We start from the raw sequence: 21,700 nt of genomic DNA on the forward strand, positions 1-21,700 counted from the left end.
CATTACTGGTCGCGAGATCGCTGTTACGCTGATTGAATATTTGGTATTATTATTATGTTTGAGATGTAGGATAGATTATGTAACCGTTTGTTCACATCAGAAGATAGAAAATGGCTTAGCCAAAATCTTAGCCACTTGCAAATTTTATTAGCCATTTTTTTGTAAAATGTTAGGATAGAAGTAAATGCATTATGAATTATTAAGTTCACTCATGTACATGTTTTTTTGGATTGATTCCGTTATCAAACCTCTAAAGCAGTATTTAACCATTCTTGACCTTTGACCTTGAAGTTGTCAGGAAAAAGAATGGATATATGTACATATGATAGAAGTAAATACATTATGTATTAATATAAAGTGGATTAGCAGTGGCTGAGCAGAAACAATGAACATCAAACAATGAACAAATAGCAGAAACACAGTTTTTTCTAACACAATATCAATTGTTACACGAAATTATTTCGCCAAATGAAAATAAAATTTTCCAACTTATTTTAAAATGTGCAATGAGCGTCTTAGCTGAAACAGGTGGAGATAACTCTATTCCAGATGGCGCGACGATCGACAGGGTCCCAGAAACCTGGTTTGTCTCTGACTGGCTTCAGGTTATAAGCGACCAACTGAGTGACTGAGTTTGTTTTAACAGTAAAGTAATATTTTAAATATTAGAATGAGTTTTGTTGCATTTTTCTTAATGTCTATCTAATTGGGGAAAGTACATAACAAAAAATTGGGGTGGCAAAGTTGAGCTTTTATGCGGCAAAGAGTACCCATGCACACATTTTTATACAGTGTCAACACGAACGCATTGAGTATTATACAAAATATATATTTATTACTTTTACTGTTAATGTCTTTTCCACGATATCTAAGTATATAAAATACTAGACCGCCCTGTGTAGGAACGTCCTGTATAGAATTTGGCGAGTACCACAGCTACACGTAGCTCTGCAAGTTCAGTCAATAAGCACATGCTTTTCTTGGATTGATTCCGTTATCAAATCTATAAAGCAGTGTTTAACAATTATTGACCTTTGGCCCTGACATGTGACCTTGAAGTTGTCACAAAAATGGATATATGTAAATATGTTAGGATAGAAGTAAATACATTATTTATGATTAATTTGACTCAATGTGTACATGTTTTTCTTGGATTGATTCTGTTATCAAACCTCTGAAACTGTATTTAATAATTATTGACCTTTGACCTTGGCATGTGATCTTGAACCTGTCAGGAAAAATGGCACCAAACATTTTTAAAATCCCCAATGCCTAATTAGCTTCAAAATGATGTATGTTGCCTGCTTTCTTCATAAAATTCCAACGGGAGATTATATGTTGACAACTGGCCCTGGACTACCAGCATTAAGCATTATTTGTGAAAGTTGTTATTTAAGAGTGTTTGGTCAAAATAATGATGAATTGTGGATATTTTGTTTCATGCTCAAAGTTCAAAGCCCTGATGGCTAGCAGCCTCAACCTTTAGAGACTCGCGAGTCTACACACAATGTTTTACAAGCATGGACCCAGACTGTTTTAATAGAGAAAGGTGGTTGATTAAATCATCTTAGATGGCATTATGAATTATTTGTCTTTAACAAAAAATATATTTGTCCAAATCATCACTGGTGTTTTCTTGCTATGATATGTTTTCAGCTGTGGTGACCAACTCATCAATCAATGTTACAGATGCCCTCCCTACACAAAAACAAATTGACTCCACCAAAGATTTTAACGTCAGCACCATCATTCATTGTGCATTTCCAAGTGTGAACGTGTCCTGGGTGTTTGGTGACAGTCAAGTAAGATTTACTATACTTTATATTATATTACCCCCTGGTGAACATCTACATGTAGGTGTGTTTCCTAGGATATATAACCCCATTGGGGTAAAGTTTCCAGTGACACCTGTATAACTGAAATCAACAATATAAATCTAAAATATATCATTCGGTAATGATACTTTTAATAAAAATAAATTCATTGTTCATCATTATATTGTTTTGGATTTTTGTACAGTATATTCAAATTTACATTAAAAAAAAGTTTGCCAATTGCAAAAGTATTGAAGTTTAAACACAGTTTATGTTTATATATAATCAAATTGAAATTATGGAAGCCATTCTTTAACACCTATAATATAAAATATGTTTAATGGTTTAGTATTTACTGGATCACATAATTGCCGTGTAATAGCCGACTTTAGAAGTCTATAGAAACATTTTCCAAAAGAAGAGCGTTGGCTTATACACAGAGGCAACAAATTGGTGCATAGAATTCTGATTGAAAACACACCCGACCGCGATTTACAAATTTTTATCAGACTCTTAAAGCTTTTCACAGCGTATGTAACAATAATTTGTGCACAGTATAAATAAAACATCCCATCATGCAATGTTATGTAGTTTTTTGTTCTTTTATGCATTAATAGTTTGATGAATAATAATAAAATTACTTGTTTTATTGTCATTTCAATGGTAAAAACGTGTTCTTTCAAACTGTCCGCGATCTTTGTTTGACACCTCTGTCTACATGTATATCATTTTGTAAGCTGTTTATTTAACCTGATTTTGTCACCTGCACCGTTGTGAACACGTCACAGAGCACAGAACTGATTGTTTCTTTGTGTGGGGAAAACAGGGATTAAACATGCCTTAATGAGTGTAGTGTTTGCTGTCCAGAGAATAATTAAATTACTAATGTGCAGTGATATGTTGTTACAGCTTGAATTGTTTCTTTTCCTGTTGTGATTTGCATTTGTAAGGCCTCTACATGGAACAAATAATGTTTCTTAACTACGCATAGTTGACAAACACTTTGTTTAATATTTTTTTAAAAGGAAAAATTATGTTTATCAAGCGTTCTTGTATAATTCACGTAACCGAACAATTGGTTACCTAGGTAAAAACCACGTGAACCGACTTCCGGTTACCTCAGATTTCGAAATATTGTCCCTTGATTTTCGCAAACTGCAAATTGCACCTTTTGCTATTGTTATCTCTAAGCCAAACAAATCCCATGACTTCAGGAACCGACCAATCATATTATCGCTTTTAACTCAATGTGCCACAAAACGTTAGCATTGTTGTACGTCTCAGGCCCGTACACAGGGGTGTGGGGGTGTGCGTGGGTTTGTTTGTTTGGTCTTTTTAGTGTGTGTGGGGGGGGGGGGGGGGGGGGGGTCTCTTTTTTTTGCAATGGTCCCATCACGAGGAATTCAAACTCCTTAAAAATCTTGGATTTGGACCAAGGATGGGAGTGATACACAACCTTAATTTATGTTTCATCCTTGTGATTTAAAAAAAAACCTGACCCCACATTTTTATTATTATGTGTGTGAAAATTCAGAGTAAAAAAAACTATCTTAAAGGCATACTGTCACGGATTTAAGGACCTTATTTCTCTAAAAATTTACAATAAATAAAAATTACATTAATTGTTGGAAACCAAATCTAGCTATCGCATCACCTTAACAGAACCATGATGGAGTGAAATCTATTCCAACTCTCTCGGCAATTTTAGTTTTTAAATTATGGACCATTGCCATAATTCAATTATTTTTACAGAATATCATTAATAAATGGAGTATGGTGGTTATGAAGATGGTTGAATAAAGTACATTTAGGAACAAATCGAATTATTTTTGTTGAGGTAATACTTTGTTAGGCCATTACATAGGTCAGTGGTCTGTGACAATATGCCTTTAATAAATAATAGTGTACCAAAAGTGAAGATATCTGCGCACAATATGTTATAGTAATATCAATTCATTATAATTTGGTTTTGGAGCCTATCTTCACACAATCGGTTAAACAAAATGGTGGTGGGCGTGTATACAGCAGGGCTCGAACTTAACAGCAGCACCAACAGCAACTGTCATGTATGTGTGTGTCTGTATTATTATTATAACAACAACAAAATCTCTCTCTCTCTCTCTCTCTCTCTCTCTCTCTCTCTCTCTCTCTCTCTCTCTCTCTCTCTCTCCTCCCTCCCTCCCTCCCTCTCTCTCTCTCTCTCTCTCTTCTCTCTCTCTCTCTCTCTCTCTCTCTATACATCTCTATATACATACATACATACATACATACATATATATATATATATATATATATATATATATATATATATATATATATATATATATATATATATATATATATATATATATATATATATATATATATTATTTTAAATTTCATTTACGGGGTGTGATCAAAAAGTTCCGAGATTGTTCCTGTTGCGAACGAACGGAGTGCGACATGGCCATGCTCCTGCAGCAGAAGCGAGCAGTGACTTTCGTTATTCAGTATACCACGTGACGTCGCGCGTTCAACATCAGGAACTGTGTTACACGCATTTTTGTGACCATGTGTACCGAATTCACTATGGACCTGAAACTTGAGCAGAGAGCAAACATCAAATTATGTGTCAAACTCAGGAAGTCAGCCACGGAGACCCTCGAAATGCTTAAGCAAGCCTACGGCAACGAATCAATGAGCCGGATGAAGTGTTTTGAGTGACATTCTCGCTTTAAGAGGGGCAGAACGTCACTGGAGGATGCAAAAAACTAAAATCTAGCACATCTTTTGGCCAAGCGTGCTAAAAAAAATTTCAAATAAACAGTAAAAATTTTTTTTACCGAATTGTGGTATTCCCATTCATAATGAATTCAAGTCTTTTAACAAATTTAATCAGTCAGGCGCCTTGGAGAAAATTTCGTTGGTCTCATCCGCAGTGTGTATTTTCTTACAACCAGTCAAGCAAGTCACATGACATTTCGTACACCCCGGCAAATTCTGTATTTTCCCGCAAATGAGACGATATACTTGTGGTATGCATTGGCTATTGACCAATCAAAACACATGAAATTTATCTAAAAGGTAATAAATAATATATATATATATATATATATATATATATATATATATATATATATATATATATATATATATATATATATATTATAATATTTCCTATTTAGTCTCCTTCCCCCTAGGTGGTGGTTGGAAATTATTGAATGCTGTATTTAATAATAGATAACATAATCCATAGGCCTACTGGAATTTGCGATGGGGATCACCTCCCCTCCCTCCCGCAGCTACTTTTTTTTTTACAGATCTTTATTGTGACAGGTAGTGTGTCGGGGAGGTTTACTGGAAGTGAGGAGGTAGTATGGAATAATTACAAGATATCCTGTATTAATCATATGCATCATCATGCATGTGTATCACGGTTATATAATCTATCCGACACCTCTAACATAATAATACAAAATATTCAATAAGCGTAATAGCGATCTCGCGACCTGTACCGAGAAACGGTGTCATCCAGCGTAATGATCGATGTTTGCTTATTTATAATCTCGGTTATTAAATATAACAGCATGTGTTCAACAAAGAAAAGTTTGTTAGCTTGTCATTTTAACTTTGTGAAGTCTTTGAAGACATTTAAAAAAAAAAATGTTTTTAAACCTGACCGATAATGCGTGTCAGTTTCAATACACATGCTAGTTTAGAGCCGAAAGACAAGTGGGCTGAGTTCAGCCCGACCAAGCAAAACAAAACGGCCGTTGGACTGGTTTATGCGCTTCACATTAAACCAAATGGCCACGTCGGGAACCAATCAAATAGTTCACGAACGTTATGAAAATGGTCTTTGGCTGAACTTAGGACTGCTCTCAGTCACGCTTAAGTCGGCCGAGACCGCACATGTCAAAAGACACCGTTGTGGACATTAAACAATACGATTACAAGCAAGTACAATGCACATCTTGATGTAACTTGTTGTAAAAAGAAATGAATACTTAACGGCTGTTTCGGTTTATTTCCTTTGTTTTTGTTATTTTCGCACCCATGGTCGAGTGCATGCATGCAAATTGCGGTTAAACATACACTGAATAAAATTAGTTTACAATAGTCATGACATTTCTTAGATAAAATATTATATAAATGTCTGATTCCAAAATTGAAAAACTAAAATAAGTGTAAACATAGCAAAATAAGTGACTTGCAACCACATGTATGAAACTGCAATTATAAATTTGTGTTACCGGTAATTATTATTATTAAACATTATTCATATGGTTTACAATAACCAGTGTCATATATAGAGGATATTTCATGTTTTGACCCAAAAAAAAACAACAACAAAAAACCCATGACATTTTATATTTATTATACAACTTTTTGGCAATTTATCTTTATTTTTAAAATGCCACCAGCAAAATGGTTGCAGGTTTTTTACAGTGAATATAACATTTTCTACAGTGACGATAACATATTTAAAAACACAAGACAATTGGGCAATACAAATTTATTCTAATACTACTAGGCAAATAAAATCAACATACATAAAATATATACAAATATAAACATACATATAAACACACACCCTCCCCCCCCCCCCCCCCCCCCCCCCCCCACTCCTTGAAGAAGACCGAAAATAAGACTAACTGAAATCCAGTCCCAAGCAATGCATATAAACTAGCTGGTTGTCACAGGGAGGAGGTGGGAAGCAAACATTTGTAAACGCAAAGCTGGGACCGCTGTCCTATCTGTAATGCTAGCAAGAAGCGCGTTTGATTGCTTGCGCCAAGCATGACAAGCCAATCAGATTAGTCCCTGACAACACATGCGCTAAACAAGTTGCATATCGTAAGGCGAAGTACCGCTGTACTCGAGATTAATGCATGCATTAAAGGGTCAATCTGTCTTGTGTTTTTTAAACCCGGCTAAATAATATAGCCTCACCTTTAGAGTGAAATGGTGACATTTTCACTCTAAAATGTGTTATCGTCACTGAGTGACAGATAACACTTTTAGTTCAATGATATGTTACGATATTTCACTAAATGTTATATAATAAATTATATTATTCCAAACTAATGAAACAATATCTACCTCTGAAGTCACAAACTATACAATATATCTAATGGAACAATGTCTACACGCCTCTGACGTACATCACAAGCTATACAATATATTTCTATAAGTATACTATAAGAATATATGCATTGATGCTTGTGATATTGCTATTATTTCCGTACATGTATCCGTCTAGAAATAGTGTTATGTTGAGTCATGATTATTTGCAGTTCTTGAAAACAATTATTTTCTATAGTATAGTGCAAAGGTCAAGAAAATTATGAATCTGGTTGTTAAATTTGTTATAGCACTCTCTAGTTTTGAGATAAACACATTTCACAATCTTATATTATTCCTCAAAGAAATGTTACAATGGAATATGATGTATATACTACTCAAAAGAATTTAAGGGTCAGACGATATTTTCGACATTATTTTCTGAATGTCAATTATATTAGCTAGACCGTAATGTCACGCATGGTATTGTTCCATTTTGACGAAAGTGGGTCTAAGCAACCCATAAATGAATTAAAAGCCACTGTCATTGACACTGTCGACTAGTTCTAATGGCGAAAACATGCTTACATTTGCACGTAAATTAGGGCGAAAGCGAAAGGTCTGCTAAGTGCCCATAACTTGCTTTTTCACAAAGCGCTTCATTTGCACGCTTTGCACGTGTATTCCATGTTCCCAATGCTGAATTTCCGTATAATTGGAGCTTGCGTTCGTGTACGGTGCACACTCCAAATTCGACAATGGTACGACTTCAACTGACTATCGAAGATCGATGAAGGGCTATTGCTTGGCTTCAGGATGGCAATACGCAAAGAAATGTTGCTCTGAGACTTGGTGTCAGTCAGAGTGTCGTTGGCCGACTGTGGCAACGGTACCAAGCAACGAATTCTGTTCGAAATCGTCCACGTTCGGGAAGACCCCGAAGCACTACAAATAGAGAGGACCGCTACATCACCAATATGGCTCTACGTCAACGCACAACCACTGCACGCCGATTACGTGACAATCTGCGGACTGCGACTGGAACTCGAGTGTCTGATCAAACCATACGCAATCGTCTGAGAGACAATAATATACGCTGCCGTCGCCAGGCTGTTCGACCACCACTCCTACCACGTCACAGAACGGCCAGACGTCACTGGTGCACGCTTCATCTGCGGTGGCAACGTGTTCAGTGGGGTCGAGTGATGTTCACTGATGAGTCCAGGTTTAGTCTCCAGTTCAACGACGCTCGGGTTCGTGTCTACAGACGTCCTGGGGAGCGCTTCGCTGACGTTAACGTTAGACAACGTCACCGGTTCGGTGGTGGCAGCGTCATGGTGTGGGGCGGCATCTCTATCTACCACAGGACCCCCCTCTATGTGGTGGATGGCAATCTGAATGGAATCCGCTATCTGAATGAGATTATTCGGCCGTTGGTTCTCCCAGGCCTTCAGCAGATTGGCGGCGGGGCAGTTCTGCAGGATAACAATGCCAGACCCCACCGCGCCAGGGTTGTAACGGACTTTCTCAGACAACAAGGTATCGCCAGGATGGATTGGCCAGCATATTCGCCTGACTTGGCCCCAATAGAGCACGCCTGGGACGAATTAGGCAGGAGAGTTTGGGATAACCATGCCCCTCCGGCCAACCTTCATGATCTGGGTCAACTTCTTATGGCAGAGTGGCAGGCCATTCCCCAAGAGTTCTTCAAACGTCTGATCAACAGCATGAGGCAACGATGTGTCGAGTGTATTCGCGCCAGGGGTGGATTCACACACTATTAAACGAATGTTCTAATGTGTAAAATCCATGTTTGACAACCTTCAACTTTGACAGCATGTCATTTGACTTTCTTGTATACAGTGACGTTTATTTGTGTTTTTTTGTAAATATGGAACAATAAATAAAAAATTTGGTGTAGTTTACATCATCAATCTAGTACACTCTGAAACTTATTTGGTTATAAATGTTTGACCCTTAAATTCTTTTGAGTAGTAATATGTGCTAATGTGTTACTAACTGGGTATGTCAGTTACCAACACATTTTAATTTTTGATCTGCCTACTTAGACTATTATGTTGCCATGTGGTGTATACATGGCATAACTAACAAAAATATAACACAAAATAATATTTTGTAGCACTGTAGTAGGGCAATGTTAAAAACATGCTTCAAAAGGTAAATGATGCAACAAAGTCATGCTATACTTTCAAGTTTTTATTCATAAACATTATTCCAAATTTATTAATTTGTGTTGTTTGGAAATTACCATTAAGATCTTAGAAACAAAATGCAATACTTAGGTTTATCATATTCAATTTTAATGACATTTTTCTCAGGAGCAAATAACACAAATTGAAGATGGCTGCCAGATCACATGACACAGTTTTAATACAAAAACTTAGTATTTTATGGTGTATTGATTATGTCAGAAATATGGCCATAACAGGAATTTTGTTTTTCACTCCTAAGGTATCATTTGTTGGCTCATTCCATGCAAGCTCATCCTGGGATGCAAACATTAAAATTGATCTTATAAATTCAAAAAGTGTTGTTTTTTAAAAATATTTTGGATATGTATATTTATGTTAAATAACAAACAAGTCATAACCAGTGAAATAATTGTGTGTGTGCCGCTATTTGAAAACACAACATATGCAAACAAAACAAAACACAAAAAAATAGTTAAGCTTTTTCTTTGCTTAATATGTTGTTATTTAATACCAAAATGAGTCAGTATATAGTCATTTCACAGACAACTAGGTGTCTTAAGATTTACCACACCTTTCTTTTCTCTTCATTTAACAGGTTCATTTGAAAAAAAAAAAAAAAAAAAAAAAAAAAAACACACGAAAGTAACACCATTTTGCATGTAACACACGTAACGCAAATATCAAAGAAGTTTTCATAATTAGTAAAATATTGAATCATTTAAAATGTGTTTACAGGTTAAAAGTTAGAATACCAATATGAAACCAATTTGACCATTTTAGGTTTGCAAAAGCTGCAAGTTATTATACAATGCAGCCTTTATTGAGTGTAACACACGTAACGTTACGTGTGTTACATGGGGTAGGGGATGAATGTTTTACCCAACAAACATGTATTTAAGTAATAAATTGCACAAGAACATCTAAATACAATCAATGTGAACTCTGCTACTGTCTGTATAAATGTACGGAAATGTTTATTTATATATTTATGTACTGGTTTTACACTTAACATTATAATGTTTAGAGTTGGGAATTTGGTTATGGAATTAAACATAATATCTTGACCTGTCTTAGCTCACAAGCATGCCAGCAGGAACTGGAGGTTCTATTTTGCAAAGAGCATACATGGGCAGGAATTAATGGTACATGTATCTACCGGTACTGGCCACTTTCATTTACCCTTTTGTAATTGACTAATCGACTAAGGTGAGATCCCCCGTCTAGGAATCTGGCCTGCTATAAGGGACAAACATCAGGGCTCACCCTGCCCATTGCCAAATTAGCCAACTGCTAATTTTCATGCAAAGTAGCGACTACATTTAGTATTTGGCAAATAAAATGGTTCTTTAAATTAGTACTATGTAATATATATATATATATATATATATATATATATATATATATGTGTGTGTGTGTGTGTGTGTGTGTGTGTGTGTGTGTGTGTGTGTGTGTGTGTGTGTGTGTGAAAATTGGCTAAAACTAAATTTCTTCCAGTGTGAGTCCTGCATTATATAGATGTAATCACTACAGTGAATTAGTGTTTTATCATAAGGGCCAGATTCATCAAGATATATTCTATAATGTGGCAGATCAACACCCATATGATATATTGACTTACATTTTGGTGAATAAAAGCAACATACAAAATTTTATTATCACTTGTAAACTCACAGAACTTTGGCAACTTTCAAATCTGATAGAAAAATGTCTGTCGTGTGAATGTAACACACGTAACGCAATAAAATCTAAGCCATTACAAATATATTTGAAATTTAGCCAATGTTTCTTGTTTATTTTGTGAAGTACTAAAGTAGGATTATTACAAATCAGTACTTTATAACAGGAGCCCTTTCATAAATGTCTAATTTACACACATTTTCACACAAAGTGAGTCTGAAGTGTAACACACGTAACGTGGAATGAGCCTTTTTGTGGAATTGCCCTATAGCTAGAGCCTCCATATGCACACCCTATATCATCATTTTAGCTGAGCTGGGGGTGTTACCGTTAACCCTTAGTCATATAAAGCAAGGACTAAAACGTGTTTAAAGTAAAAAAAAAGTTAAAAACAATCCTATCAATGACTTACAGAAGCTCCGTCAGCTAGAGACACTAATAGTTCAATAATCTCTTATTTGAATAGGTTTGCTAAGGACTTTGGTGTGACTGGGCTTCTAATGAGTGACTGTAGCGCTAAGTTTAAAGCACCATGGATGATCCAGCCACCCAAAGTTGCATTTAATATCTGTGATGAGCTTGATAAAACTAATCTAGCAGTTTTTAAAGAATTTTATATTTAAAATAGTTATGGGGGTATTTTATAATGATTATATTCAAATTTTTACTGATGGTTTTAAAGACCCCCGGACTGGTAGAACTGGTATGTCCGTTGTGGTTAAAGGTCTACATTTATCCAAAACGTAATTCACTATAGTTTGTTATCTACGTATACCTTTTACAATATATATGGAGTATCAATAAAATAAAATTTAAAACATTTACCCGTTTTTAATATATTCGCAATAAAAAGTCACGTTTTTCCCATCGCTTGCCAAACAGTCTCTGAACTCCAAGAGTCAAGTCACGTGACCGGCATAACATAAACGCGTGATTAGCAGCCTTTCGGTCATTTTACATGGAAGTGGAACACGTGTATTTTTAAAACGCGAAAATTTTATTCTATTGAATTGAATTATTGTATGTTTGGAATATTGTTTTGAAGATATCTTTCAAATGTGAAACATGGTGAACCATTGTTCGGTGTATGGATGTACAAAAGCCGCAGTTAAAGGCAAAAGAAGTTTGCATATTTTTCCGAAAGCCAAACCGACATTGTTTGCACGGAAGCAGTTCTTAAACCGAACATATGCATAATGGAAAGGACCGTCAAGATGGGATTCGATTTGCAGTGACCACTTCACACCTGGGGAATACGACAATTATCTAAGATGATCGATGGGAATGACACCAACAAAACGTTTGTTAAAGAACTTGTCTGTTCCAAGCCTGTATCCCCCTGTTCAGCCTATTTGCAGCCCGGAACCCGAACGTCGCCCGGAGACAAAAACAAAGCCGAAATGTTAATGCCGAGGTGTACATTCTTCATATTTGGCACAAAGATACACCTCAATCACAAGTTTCATGTTTCGGTTGTACATAACGATATCCCGAACATCGACCGAAGACAAAAACAGATAGGCCTACCGAATGTTAATGCAATTTTTTTCTAAAAAGATATTTTCCTTCATTTATTGTTTTAACATATACAGTCAGACCTCGTTACAACGACCGTCGTTATTGCGACATTTACGCCATCCGACCACAAATTGTCTGGAACAAACGTGTGTGTGTGTCTGTCTGTCTGTTTGTGTGTGTGTCTGTATGTCTGACAAATCCATTTTGATCATTTTCTGTAAAAGAGTTTTTTTGGTGTGCTTTCTAGGTTAAGCGTATCAATTTAGTATAGGGTGATTCTGAATTGTTATAAGTGAAGTAAACCAAGGAAAGAATTTCAAAAATATTAATTTATTAATAAAGTAGAAAAATTTAGTTTTTGATTCCGTTTTACGGCAAAAACAGACAAATCCATACTTTTTTTTTCTTCAAATAATGGTCTAAACATTATATGTTTCAAAGTACACAAATATGTTAAAAATGGTAAATATTATGACTGTTATTAAATATTCAACATAAATCAGTATTAATCTAACAAAACAAGAGGTCCTGGGGGAAACAAACATTCATATGACTAGAAATCTAATCAGATTGATATTAACTACAAAGGAATAATCACCGCCATGAAAGCGAGTCAAGGTTCTTAAGGTTTATAAAGTTTGTGACTAGTATCGCCACACAAAGTTCCAGTAGGATATAATGTAGCACTAGCTTGAAACCAACCAATGACAGTTCAGTCCTCATCACTGCTTTCCTAGAGGTCCTGTCTGCCAATGTCACGCTGGCCGACATCGGCGAAAATATTCTCATAAAAGATCCGGACAGTGTCAGCTGCACCAATCTCATCAATAAGTTTGAGGACATCAACTTTCTTGGCAGGCTTCACACAGTTGACCATGGGAGTGATGGCAGGGTGTAACTCTCCTCTAGTGAAGAACATTGCTGTTCTTTATTTCAGACTCTGGCTCCAGTTATTACCACCGATGGTACTGGGTGTAACTCCTGTAGCGAAGACCATTGTTGTTCTTTATTTCAGACTCTGGTTCCAGTTATTACCACTGATGGTACTGGGTGTAACTCTCTCCTCTAGTGAAGACCATTGCTGTTCTTTATTTCAGACCCTGGCTCCATTGATTACCACCGATGGTACTGGGTTTAACTCTCCTCTAGTGAAGACCACTGTTGTTCTTTATTTCAGACTCTGGCTCCAGTTATTACCACTGATGGTACTGGGTGTAACTATCCTCTAGTGAAAAATATTGCTGTTCTTTATTTCAGACTCTGGCTCCAGTTATTACCACCAGTGACACTGGGTGTAACTATCCTCTAGTGAAGACCATTGCAGTTCTTTATTTCAGACTCTTGACTCCAGTTATTATCACTGATGGTACTGGGTGTAACTATCCTCTAGTGAAGACCATTGCTGTTCTTTATTTCAGACTCTGATTCCAGTTATTAACACTGATGATACTGGGTGTAACTCTTCTCTACTGAGGACCATTGCTGTTCTTAAGATGAATGCTAAATCCACGACTGGCCCAGTAGCTGTTTCGTTAAAGTTGATTCATCCATCTTTTGAGAATGAAGTCCGTTATATGTGGCTTGGTGAAGCTAGCTTTCCAGGTAAGAAATAAAGACTGGTAAAGATTATGCAAGAAGTACAAGAATATAAAAAAAAATTTTTTTTAATTATGTCCTTGACCACATAAGTACATGCAGGTTGTTAAAATGGAAACACATAACAAACTTACATGGAATTGATAGAAGTACAGATATCTTAATCAACAGATGACTCCAGCCATGCAGGGGCATGACATTGGGGAGCAGCTTGTTTTTAAATTTTTATCAGCGGCAGGCGCCAGTCACTGTGAAAATTGATTAGTGATTACTAATTTTGTGTAGCAATTTGTTTTTTAAACGTATAGTATGATAAATTAAATATGAACAGACGATTTTAAAATAACTTTTATATCATTTATTTATTGAAATTTTATTTAGTAGTCATAAAGAACAAATAAATTCATGTATATACTAGTAATCATGTTTGATGTGCATAATGTGGTAAGTCATAATCAGTATTCTCTTTTATTACCCATATGGTTAAAAATATCTTGGTACAGGTCAAAGTCATAGTCCCAATAGAACGCCAACGTAACACTTTTGACGTCACACGATGACGCCATCAATTGGCGCACAACCTTACAGGAACGTCAACGAAATAAGATGAGTAATATAAATTAAGATAGATTATGGGTAATAAATAGGATATTAAACTCGTTACCATTTTGTATCATGTTTATGTCCCTTATGAAATAATTTTCATTGTCACTCGCTAAAGTATTAAAGTTAAATTATTTCAATCGGGACATAAACATGATACGAAATGGAAGTTCGTTTAATATCCTATAAATTTGTCACCATTTTAAAAATAATAAACTTTCTTGAACTTTGCTTGCTATGTGACGTCAACGTTCAACAAATAAATCAACTATAGTATAAAATTTATTTATTTATCTATTGAATTCCAATAAATATTACAGCATATCTGACCACATTGACAAAATAGTTACTGGTAAGTCGTTTTGATGTGCCCCTAGTTACACAATAATTAGCTTCTTAAAGATCGCCCTCTATAGAGAGCTCCACTATTTAATTTTCAATTTTGTCACGATAGTAAATGATAATTTATTAATTTATAAAGACCACCTTAGAAACTCCCTGTAGGAAGTTTAAGCATTGTCCAATTAAAAATCTATATTACATTAATGCATAGATTTTGATATAGACTTCAGCATCTTTAAAACACAAAACAAAAAATAAGTTTAAAAGTTTGAATCAATTCGGCCGCAGCAAACAGATTTTTGTTTTTCAAGAACCGGGCAGACAACCAACAGCCTTTAACTTTAACCCTGGCATGAAGGTGGCCCCAAGGTACCTAGTATTAATAACATAATACACCCTCCCCTTCACTGTACGCCGGTAGGGGTAAATAAGGGTCAGTATGCTTGCAAATCCGTAACCAACTGCGACAAAAATTATTTTAATACCAGATAAGTGCAAATACAAAATAAGAAAATGGATAAGAAAAAGAGAACGCAGAGAATGGGAAATAAACGTATCTTCATCTAAGAAGTATATATATGCACAGAAAACGAATACTTCCATGAATGAACACCATCTTATAGAAAACAGGTCCTCTACACATGTGGAAGCTGTCTAATATATAATATTGTATTATGTGTTACGCTGTACCACATATAATTAATTAATGTATACTATACAATGGAACTGATCCTAAAACAAAAACCATCTCAGCATAAAATACATCTCAAAACTTTCATTAAAGACGATTATCAGGTATTACCGATAATTATTATTCATTTGATTTCAACTTATTTTCGTTCTTATAAACAATTAAGGTCCAAACACGCTGTCCTGAGCACACACCTCAGCTATCTGGGCTGTCTGTCGAGGACAGTGGGTTAGGTGGGTTTTTTTAGTTTTAATTTTTGTTGTGGGTTTTTTTATTTTTTATCCCACTGCCCCCTTTCCTTTCTCTCCTTTGAATTCCATCTCATTTCTTCCCGATTTGGCAACTCTTATCTTTCAATTTCTTTCGCTGTCCATCTCCACACCCCAGTCCTTGTCTCTCCAACCGCGACAGGTGCTTGTCTCTTCTGGCTATCTGTGCCACACACCTGCCATTCCCCATCAGCTTTTAGCTGTGGACTTAGTCTGACTACTTCGGGGAGAGTTCAGTAGTTACTTCTGGCTTTGTTAAGAGGCACTTCTAATCACCTACTATGCACCCCTGCTACCGGCGGTCATTAGTTAGTGCCGTGGGTCAGACCAGCTTTATTAGCGGCAGAGGACGAGGATGCCAGGTGGGTGCAGGGAAATACACAGAGTCTGCACCCGTGGATGAAGTTGAGACAGGTAGGCGATGGTGTGGACACCTCAGAAGACAGAGTTGGATGACACTGACAGAAAGGGTCGAAAAAGACTGAAATCGTGGGAGAAATTGGAAAGTTTTTTTATATTAAGATATGAGAATGATAGGGGTTAGTTGCTAGTTGGTTAGCGAGAGGGAATAGGGTGTATGGGCCTTATACCCACCAATTGAGCCCTTAAGAACTCGCTCTGCGTTGGAGCTGGCAACAGGCTGCAAACCCTGTACCTACCAGCCTATATTCTGATGGCTTATCCACTGCGCCACTGAGCCCGCACCCCCCCCCCCCCTCCCCCACCCCCCCCCCACCCCCTAAAAAACCCCAAAATAATAATAATTTTAAAAAAAACCTATAAGACATATTTTGAGATTTGTAAAAAAAAAATCCCCCAAAATAATAATAATAGCCACCGAAGAGGAATTTTATTTGGCAGCTGTTTTCTGTTATTTGGGAATAGGGTTGTCTAAAAGTCTTTGTACCTGTATACACCATCAAGGCCAATCGCAAAAGCATACTTTAAACATTTATTTGAAAGGAATATTTGCCATTGTAACAACACTGGATGACAATAAGAACGATCATAAGCTGTTACAGAGGTTATTTTAATTGTGGAAATCAGTTAACCGAATTCGATTACAATTTTTTTTTCTTTCAGAGTATATTATAAAATGTAAGCAGTTTGAAACTTTAATTTATAAGAACAACTGATATAATTTTAATAAAATATCCCGGTAGACACAATACGTCTTCACTTCATAAATATATTTTTTACACGGGGCTCCTAAATAAGCATAACCAGTTGCAAACAACCGTTACGTCATCATAATTGTAAGTGGTGGTCCTAATCGGAAGAGGAACTTAGCAAGAAAGAAAAGATACTGGGCAAAACTTCGAAAATGGGACTTTGGCTGTACGGAGATATCTAGATTATTCCCAGATATATATAGCATGTTCTTGGTTGTTAGGGATGACCTTCAAAATTTAATAATGTCAAAAATATGGATCGTGAAATTATGCAATACGTTTTAGAATTGTCATGATCTCTGAATCTTGGATGGCAATTCGCAGCACGATACTAACAAAATGTTGCCAATACGAAACACAGTGGTACAGCACTCACCTGATGCGCGATCGATCTAGGATCGATTCCCATCGTGCTATTTGCTATTCTGTCTGGGGGATGGTGCATATAAAAGATCCCTTGCTACTAATGGTAATAAGAAAATTACCAAATATTTGACATAATAGCTGATGATTAATAAATCAATGTGCTCTAGTGGTGTTGTTAAACAAAACAAATTTTCATTTAGTGATGGTCGGGCACTTGTCGTATTATTGTATGAGACGGCCCCTGGAATACGAAATGGCTGAGTGGGCGATCATGTGACGCAACGTCACGATATAGGTTGGCAAACTTAGAATTCTGCTGTCCGACGTTTGCCGAAGCTTAGCTCTGTGTGAATGCTGTCGGGCTTTTTTCTGTAGTGTGTGTATTAGTCATTAATATCTGGATTTGTTTTTGTATCAAGGAACTCGAAAATGATCGATGTAACTGTATTTGACATCAAACATAGGATTGTTGTGGTATTAGAGCGGGAATCTTATACTATACTCTTTGTTGGGCAGCGATTGAAAAAAAATGACATAGCTTGGTCTCGACTGTAATAAGAGCATATAACTGCATGTCGATGTTTTTCCGTTCATGATTAATCATAAAAACATACAAGTGGCAAAACGCCACAGTGCTGATAATTTGTTTTACACTATTTGGCAAATACCACCTTTTAAATGTTTATGCATATTTATATATTATTTTTCAATTTATATTTTATTCCTTTCTTTTCTTCCTTTGTCCCTCGGGGTAACCTAGTGATGACGTCACATATGGGACCGATTTACAGTTTTATTTTTCCCCATCCCTGTACTATATACTGTTATTTAAAGTGGGTTTATAAAAGGAAATGAAAGTTACAAATGCAATTTTCCAGGCTTCCAAAAAACCAACAAGAAATTATTTGGGGGTATCACAAAAAGTCAGTGCCAAGAAAATTAATTGAATGTTGTTTTTGGCCCTCCTAGTTTTCCCCACAACCATTTTTAAATTTTTAATTAGCAGCTTACAGTTGCATAAGACTTATCAGGATTCTCTGTAAGATGCGCATCTAGTATAATTAACAACTCAGATACTCGAACAATTAGTAACTAAATGCATTCACTTTTGTACATTATCTGTTGTAAATTAACTTGTCCTATATTTACATTATTATCTATGTTCCTCTATGCTGTTGTGGAATGGTCTCAGTGAGTCAGAGTGTAAAGGAAGTTATGTTCTGTGAAGTCAACACTAAACTAATTTCGTATGTCTGTATTTCGTTATATTCGATTTGATACAGTACTCTTTTAGTAATAATGTACCATCACATAAATCGACTTATTTGTAGTTATTTATTGTAAATAAGTGTAAAAATAGCAAAATAAGTGCTTTGCAACTACATGAAACTGCAACTATAAATTTGTGTTATCGGTAATTGTTATTGAACATTATCCAATAAACGGTGCCATAAAAATTAGATCATTCCAAGCTAATGAAACAATGTCTACCTCTGAGTCACAAACTATACAATATATCTAATGAAACAATGGCTACATGCCTCTGACGTCACAAGCTATACACACTATATCAATATATACGTGTATCCATAAGTATACTATAATTTTATGTGAAATTGTTATCATCTGCGTACATGTATCTGTCCAGAAATAGTGTTACGTTGTCATGATTATTCCAGTTTAGTGAAATAGACCAATTTAGAGTAACTTCTAAGCTGTGAACGTATTTGTAGTTCTAATAACAATTATTTTCCATAGTTTTACACAGATGTGATAATAAAGAAATTATAAAACTTACAAGTACGAAGGTCAAGAAAATTATATGAAACTCATTCTAGTTTGGATAGTAACACATTTCACAATATTACATTATGCCTCAAAGAAACGTTACAATGGAAAATGATGTATATCGATATGTGCTAATGTGTTGCGTCAGTTACTAACTGAGGGTGTTAAGTCAGTTATCAACACATTTTAATTCTTGGTGTGCCTACTTAGATTATTATGTTGCCATGTGGTGTACCCATGGCACAACTAAGAGAATATAACAAATATAATATGTGGTAGCACTGTAGACGGGCAGTATTAAAAATATGCTGCAAAAGGTAACTGATGCAACAAGGTTATGCTATAATTTCAAGTTTTTATTCATAAAAATCTATTCCAAATTTATTAATTTGTGTTGTTTGGAAATTACCATTAAGATCTTAGAAACAAAATGCAATATTTAGGTTTATCATCTTCAATTTTAATGACATTTTTGAAAAACAAATGTTTCAATGTAATTTGGGTTCTCTTCTCAGGAGCAAATAACACAAATAAAAGATGGCCGCCAGGTCACATGACACATTTTTGAAACAAAACCTGAGTATTTTATGGTTTATTGATTATTAACAAATAATTCTACATGCATGTGAAAAATATATGGATAACAGGAAAAAATCATTTTACTCCTAAGGTATCATTTTTCGTGGAATTGCCCTATATATAAATGTTAATTCCTGATTTGCATTAGTGCTTCTTAATAATTTTTCTTATTTAAAATTATTTAAATAATTTAAAATAATTTTATGAAAAACAAAAGTACTGAGTGTTATTCGGCATTCAGTGTTTTATTTGCTAGTGATGTTCCGCCAAAATACATCATCGTTCATTATATCATTTACTTCCTGAATCACAGGCATCGGAAGATGCCAACAAAAGGGGTAGGGTGACACTTATATTTAATTCACCTTTCAACTTGGAATGCACAGTTTTCATAGTTCAGACAGTGAATTAAGCGCACGCTTCTTACAATATATTGACCGGCTTCGGTGGCGTCGTGGTTAGGCCATCGGTCTACAGGCTGGTAGGTACTGGGTTCGGATCCCAGTCGAGGGATGGGATTTTTAATCCAGATACCGACTCCATGCCCTGAGTGAGTGCTCCGCAAGGCTCAATGGGTAGGTGTAAACCATTTGCACCGACCAGTGATCCATAACTGGTTCAACAAAGACCATGGTTTGTGCTATCCTGCCTGTGGAAGCACAAATAAAAGATCCATTACTGCTAATCGGAAAGAGAAGCCCATGTAGTGGCGACAGCGGGTTTCCTCTCAAAATCTGTGTGGTCCTTAACCATATGTCTGACGCCATATAACTGTAAAGAAAATGTGTTGAGTGCGTTGTTAAATAAAACATTTCTTTCTTACAATATTAAGCCAAATCATCCAGCTTCAATGCAGTTTAAAATTTGTACACTTGTATATTAATTTTGATAGCTCAAACTGTAACTATTTCTTCGTCCCCTTCAAGATTAAGTTATCGAAGTTTGACAGCACGATACAGTGAAACCTCCCATAACAAAATCTTGTTACCATGAGTATTCAGTTTAGAAGACTGAGCTTAGAGCGAAGAGCATTTGTTGTATGCAGCTGTTCCAGGACTGCGCAAATTAAAAATTTGCATAACCTGAAAAGGGGTTATGCCAAAAAAAATTCCATAACCTATTTTGGTTTGCATAACCTGGTTTTTTTTTTGTTTTTTCTAATTATAAAAAAACAAAGAAAAAAAACAAACAAGAGAGTTGGAATGGTAAGTAAAACGTATATGTATACAAATGTTTAAGAGATTTAAAAATAATAATGATTAGGACTATTGTAATAAATTACCAAAATATAGTGAATGTCAGGCTTGACCTATTATATAAAACACATCATCATGTGTGCATAACTACATGTGAATAAATAAGAAATCACTGCAAGGCAATCTCTTACCATTAATTTTATAATATTAGTCTTTTATATGTATATAATGTGTCATGACATTCAGTCCTGAGTGGGAGACTCGGTGCAATCCTCCTCATCTGAAGAACAATGGATACTGTCACTATCCGATTTGGAATTACAGTTAATAATAGGGTCACTGTGACTCTGGTTAACCTGGTTGCTGATCCAGTTCGAGATTGTAATGACCATCACAATATCGCCATTTTTGATTGGTTCAATTCGGATATAACGCCTTCTAACATCCAATGGGAATGCACCTACTTCGCAAGATATTTATACACACTTGACTGGTTACGTTACGTGCTCAGGTCACAATATTTCATGAGAACCGTTTCGTTCGCGTGTCGGTTACGCAACTTTAAATTCACGAGAACCGCCAATTGGTTACGTGGTAAACAATTACATTCTATAATTAAAAGTACCATATATCAGTAATGAAAGTGAAAATCAGTTTGTTTTTGAACCACCAATGTAGCACGGAACCGTAGTTCAAGTGTTTTAGGATTAGGTAGGCCTAACTCATCGGTTACGAGAACTATGTTCACGTAACTTAACAATCGGTTACGCAAATAAAAGTCACGTGAACTGACTTCCGGTTACCTAAGATTTTGAAATATTGTCCCCTGGTGC

At 35.7% G+C, this 21,700-nt stretch overlaps 1 protein-coding gene across 1 annotated transcript in view; it reads left to right on the forward strand.

The window, feature by feature from the left end:
* Positions 1-21,700, forward strand: part of LOC121386694 — a 55,207-nt gene that overhangs the window by 16,618 nt on the left and 16,889 nt on the right. The window contains exons 3-4 of the mRNA XM_041517686.1: positions 1,657-1,802; positions 13,684-13,867. Coding sequence (XP_041373620.1) covers positions 1,657-1,802; positions 13,684-13,867 — 330 coding nt within the window. The remainder of the gene's footprint in view (positions 1-1,656; positions 1,803-13,683; positions 13,868-21,700) is intronic.

The sequence above is a fragment of the Gigantopelta aegis genome, chromosome 12 (genome assembly GCF_016097555.1).
Source record: "Gigantopelta aegis isolate Gae_Host chromosome 12, Gae_host_genome, whole genome shotgun sequence".
In the NCBI taxonomy this organism is placed as follows: domain Eukaryota; kingdom Metazoa; phylum Mollusca; class Gastropoda; order Neomphalida; family Peltospiridae; genus Gigantopelta; species Gigantopelta aegis.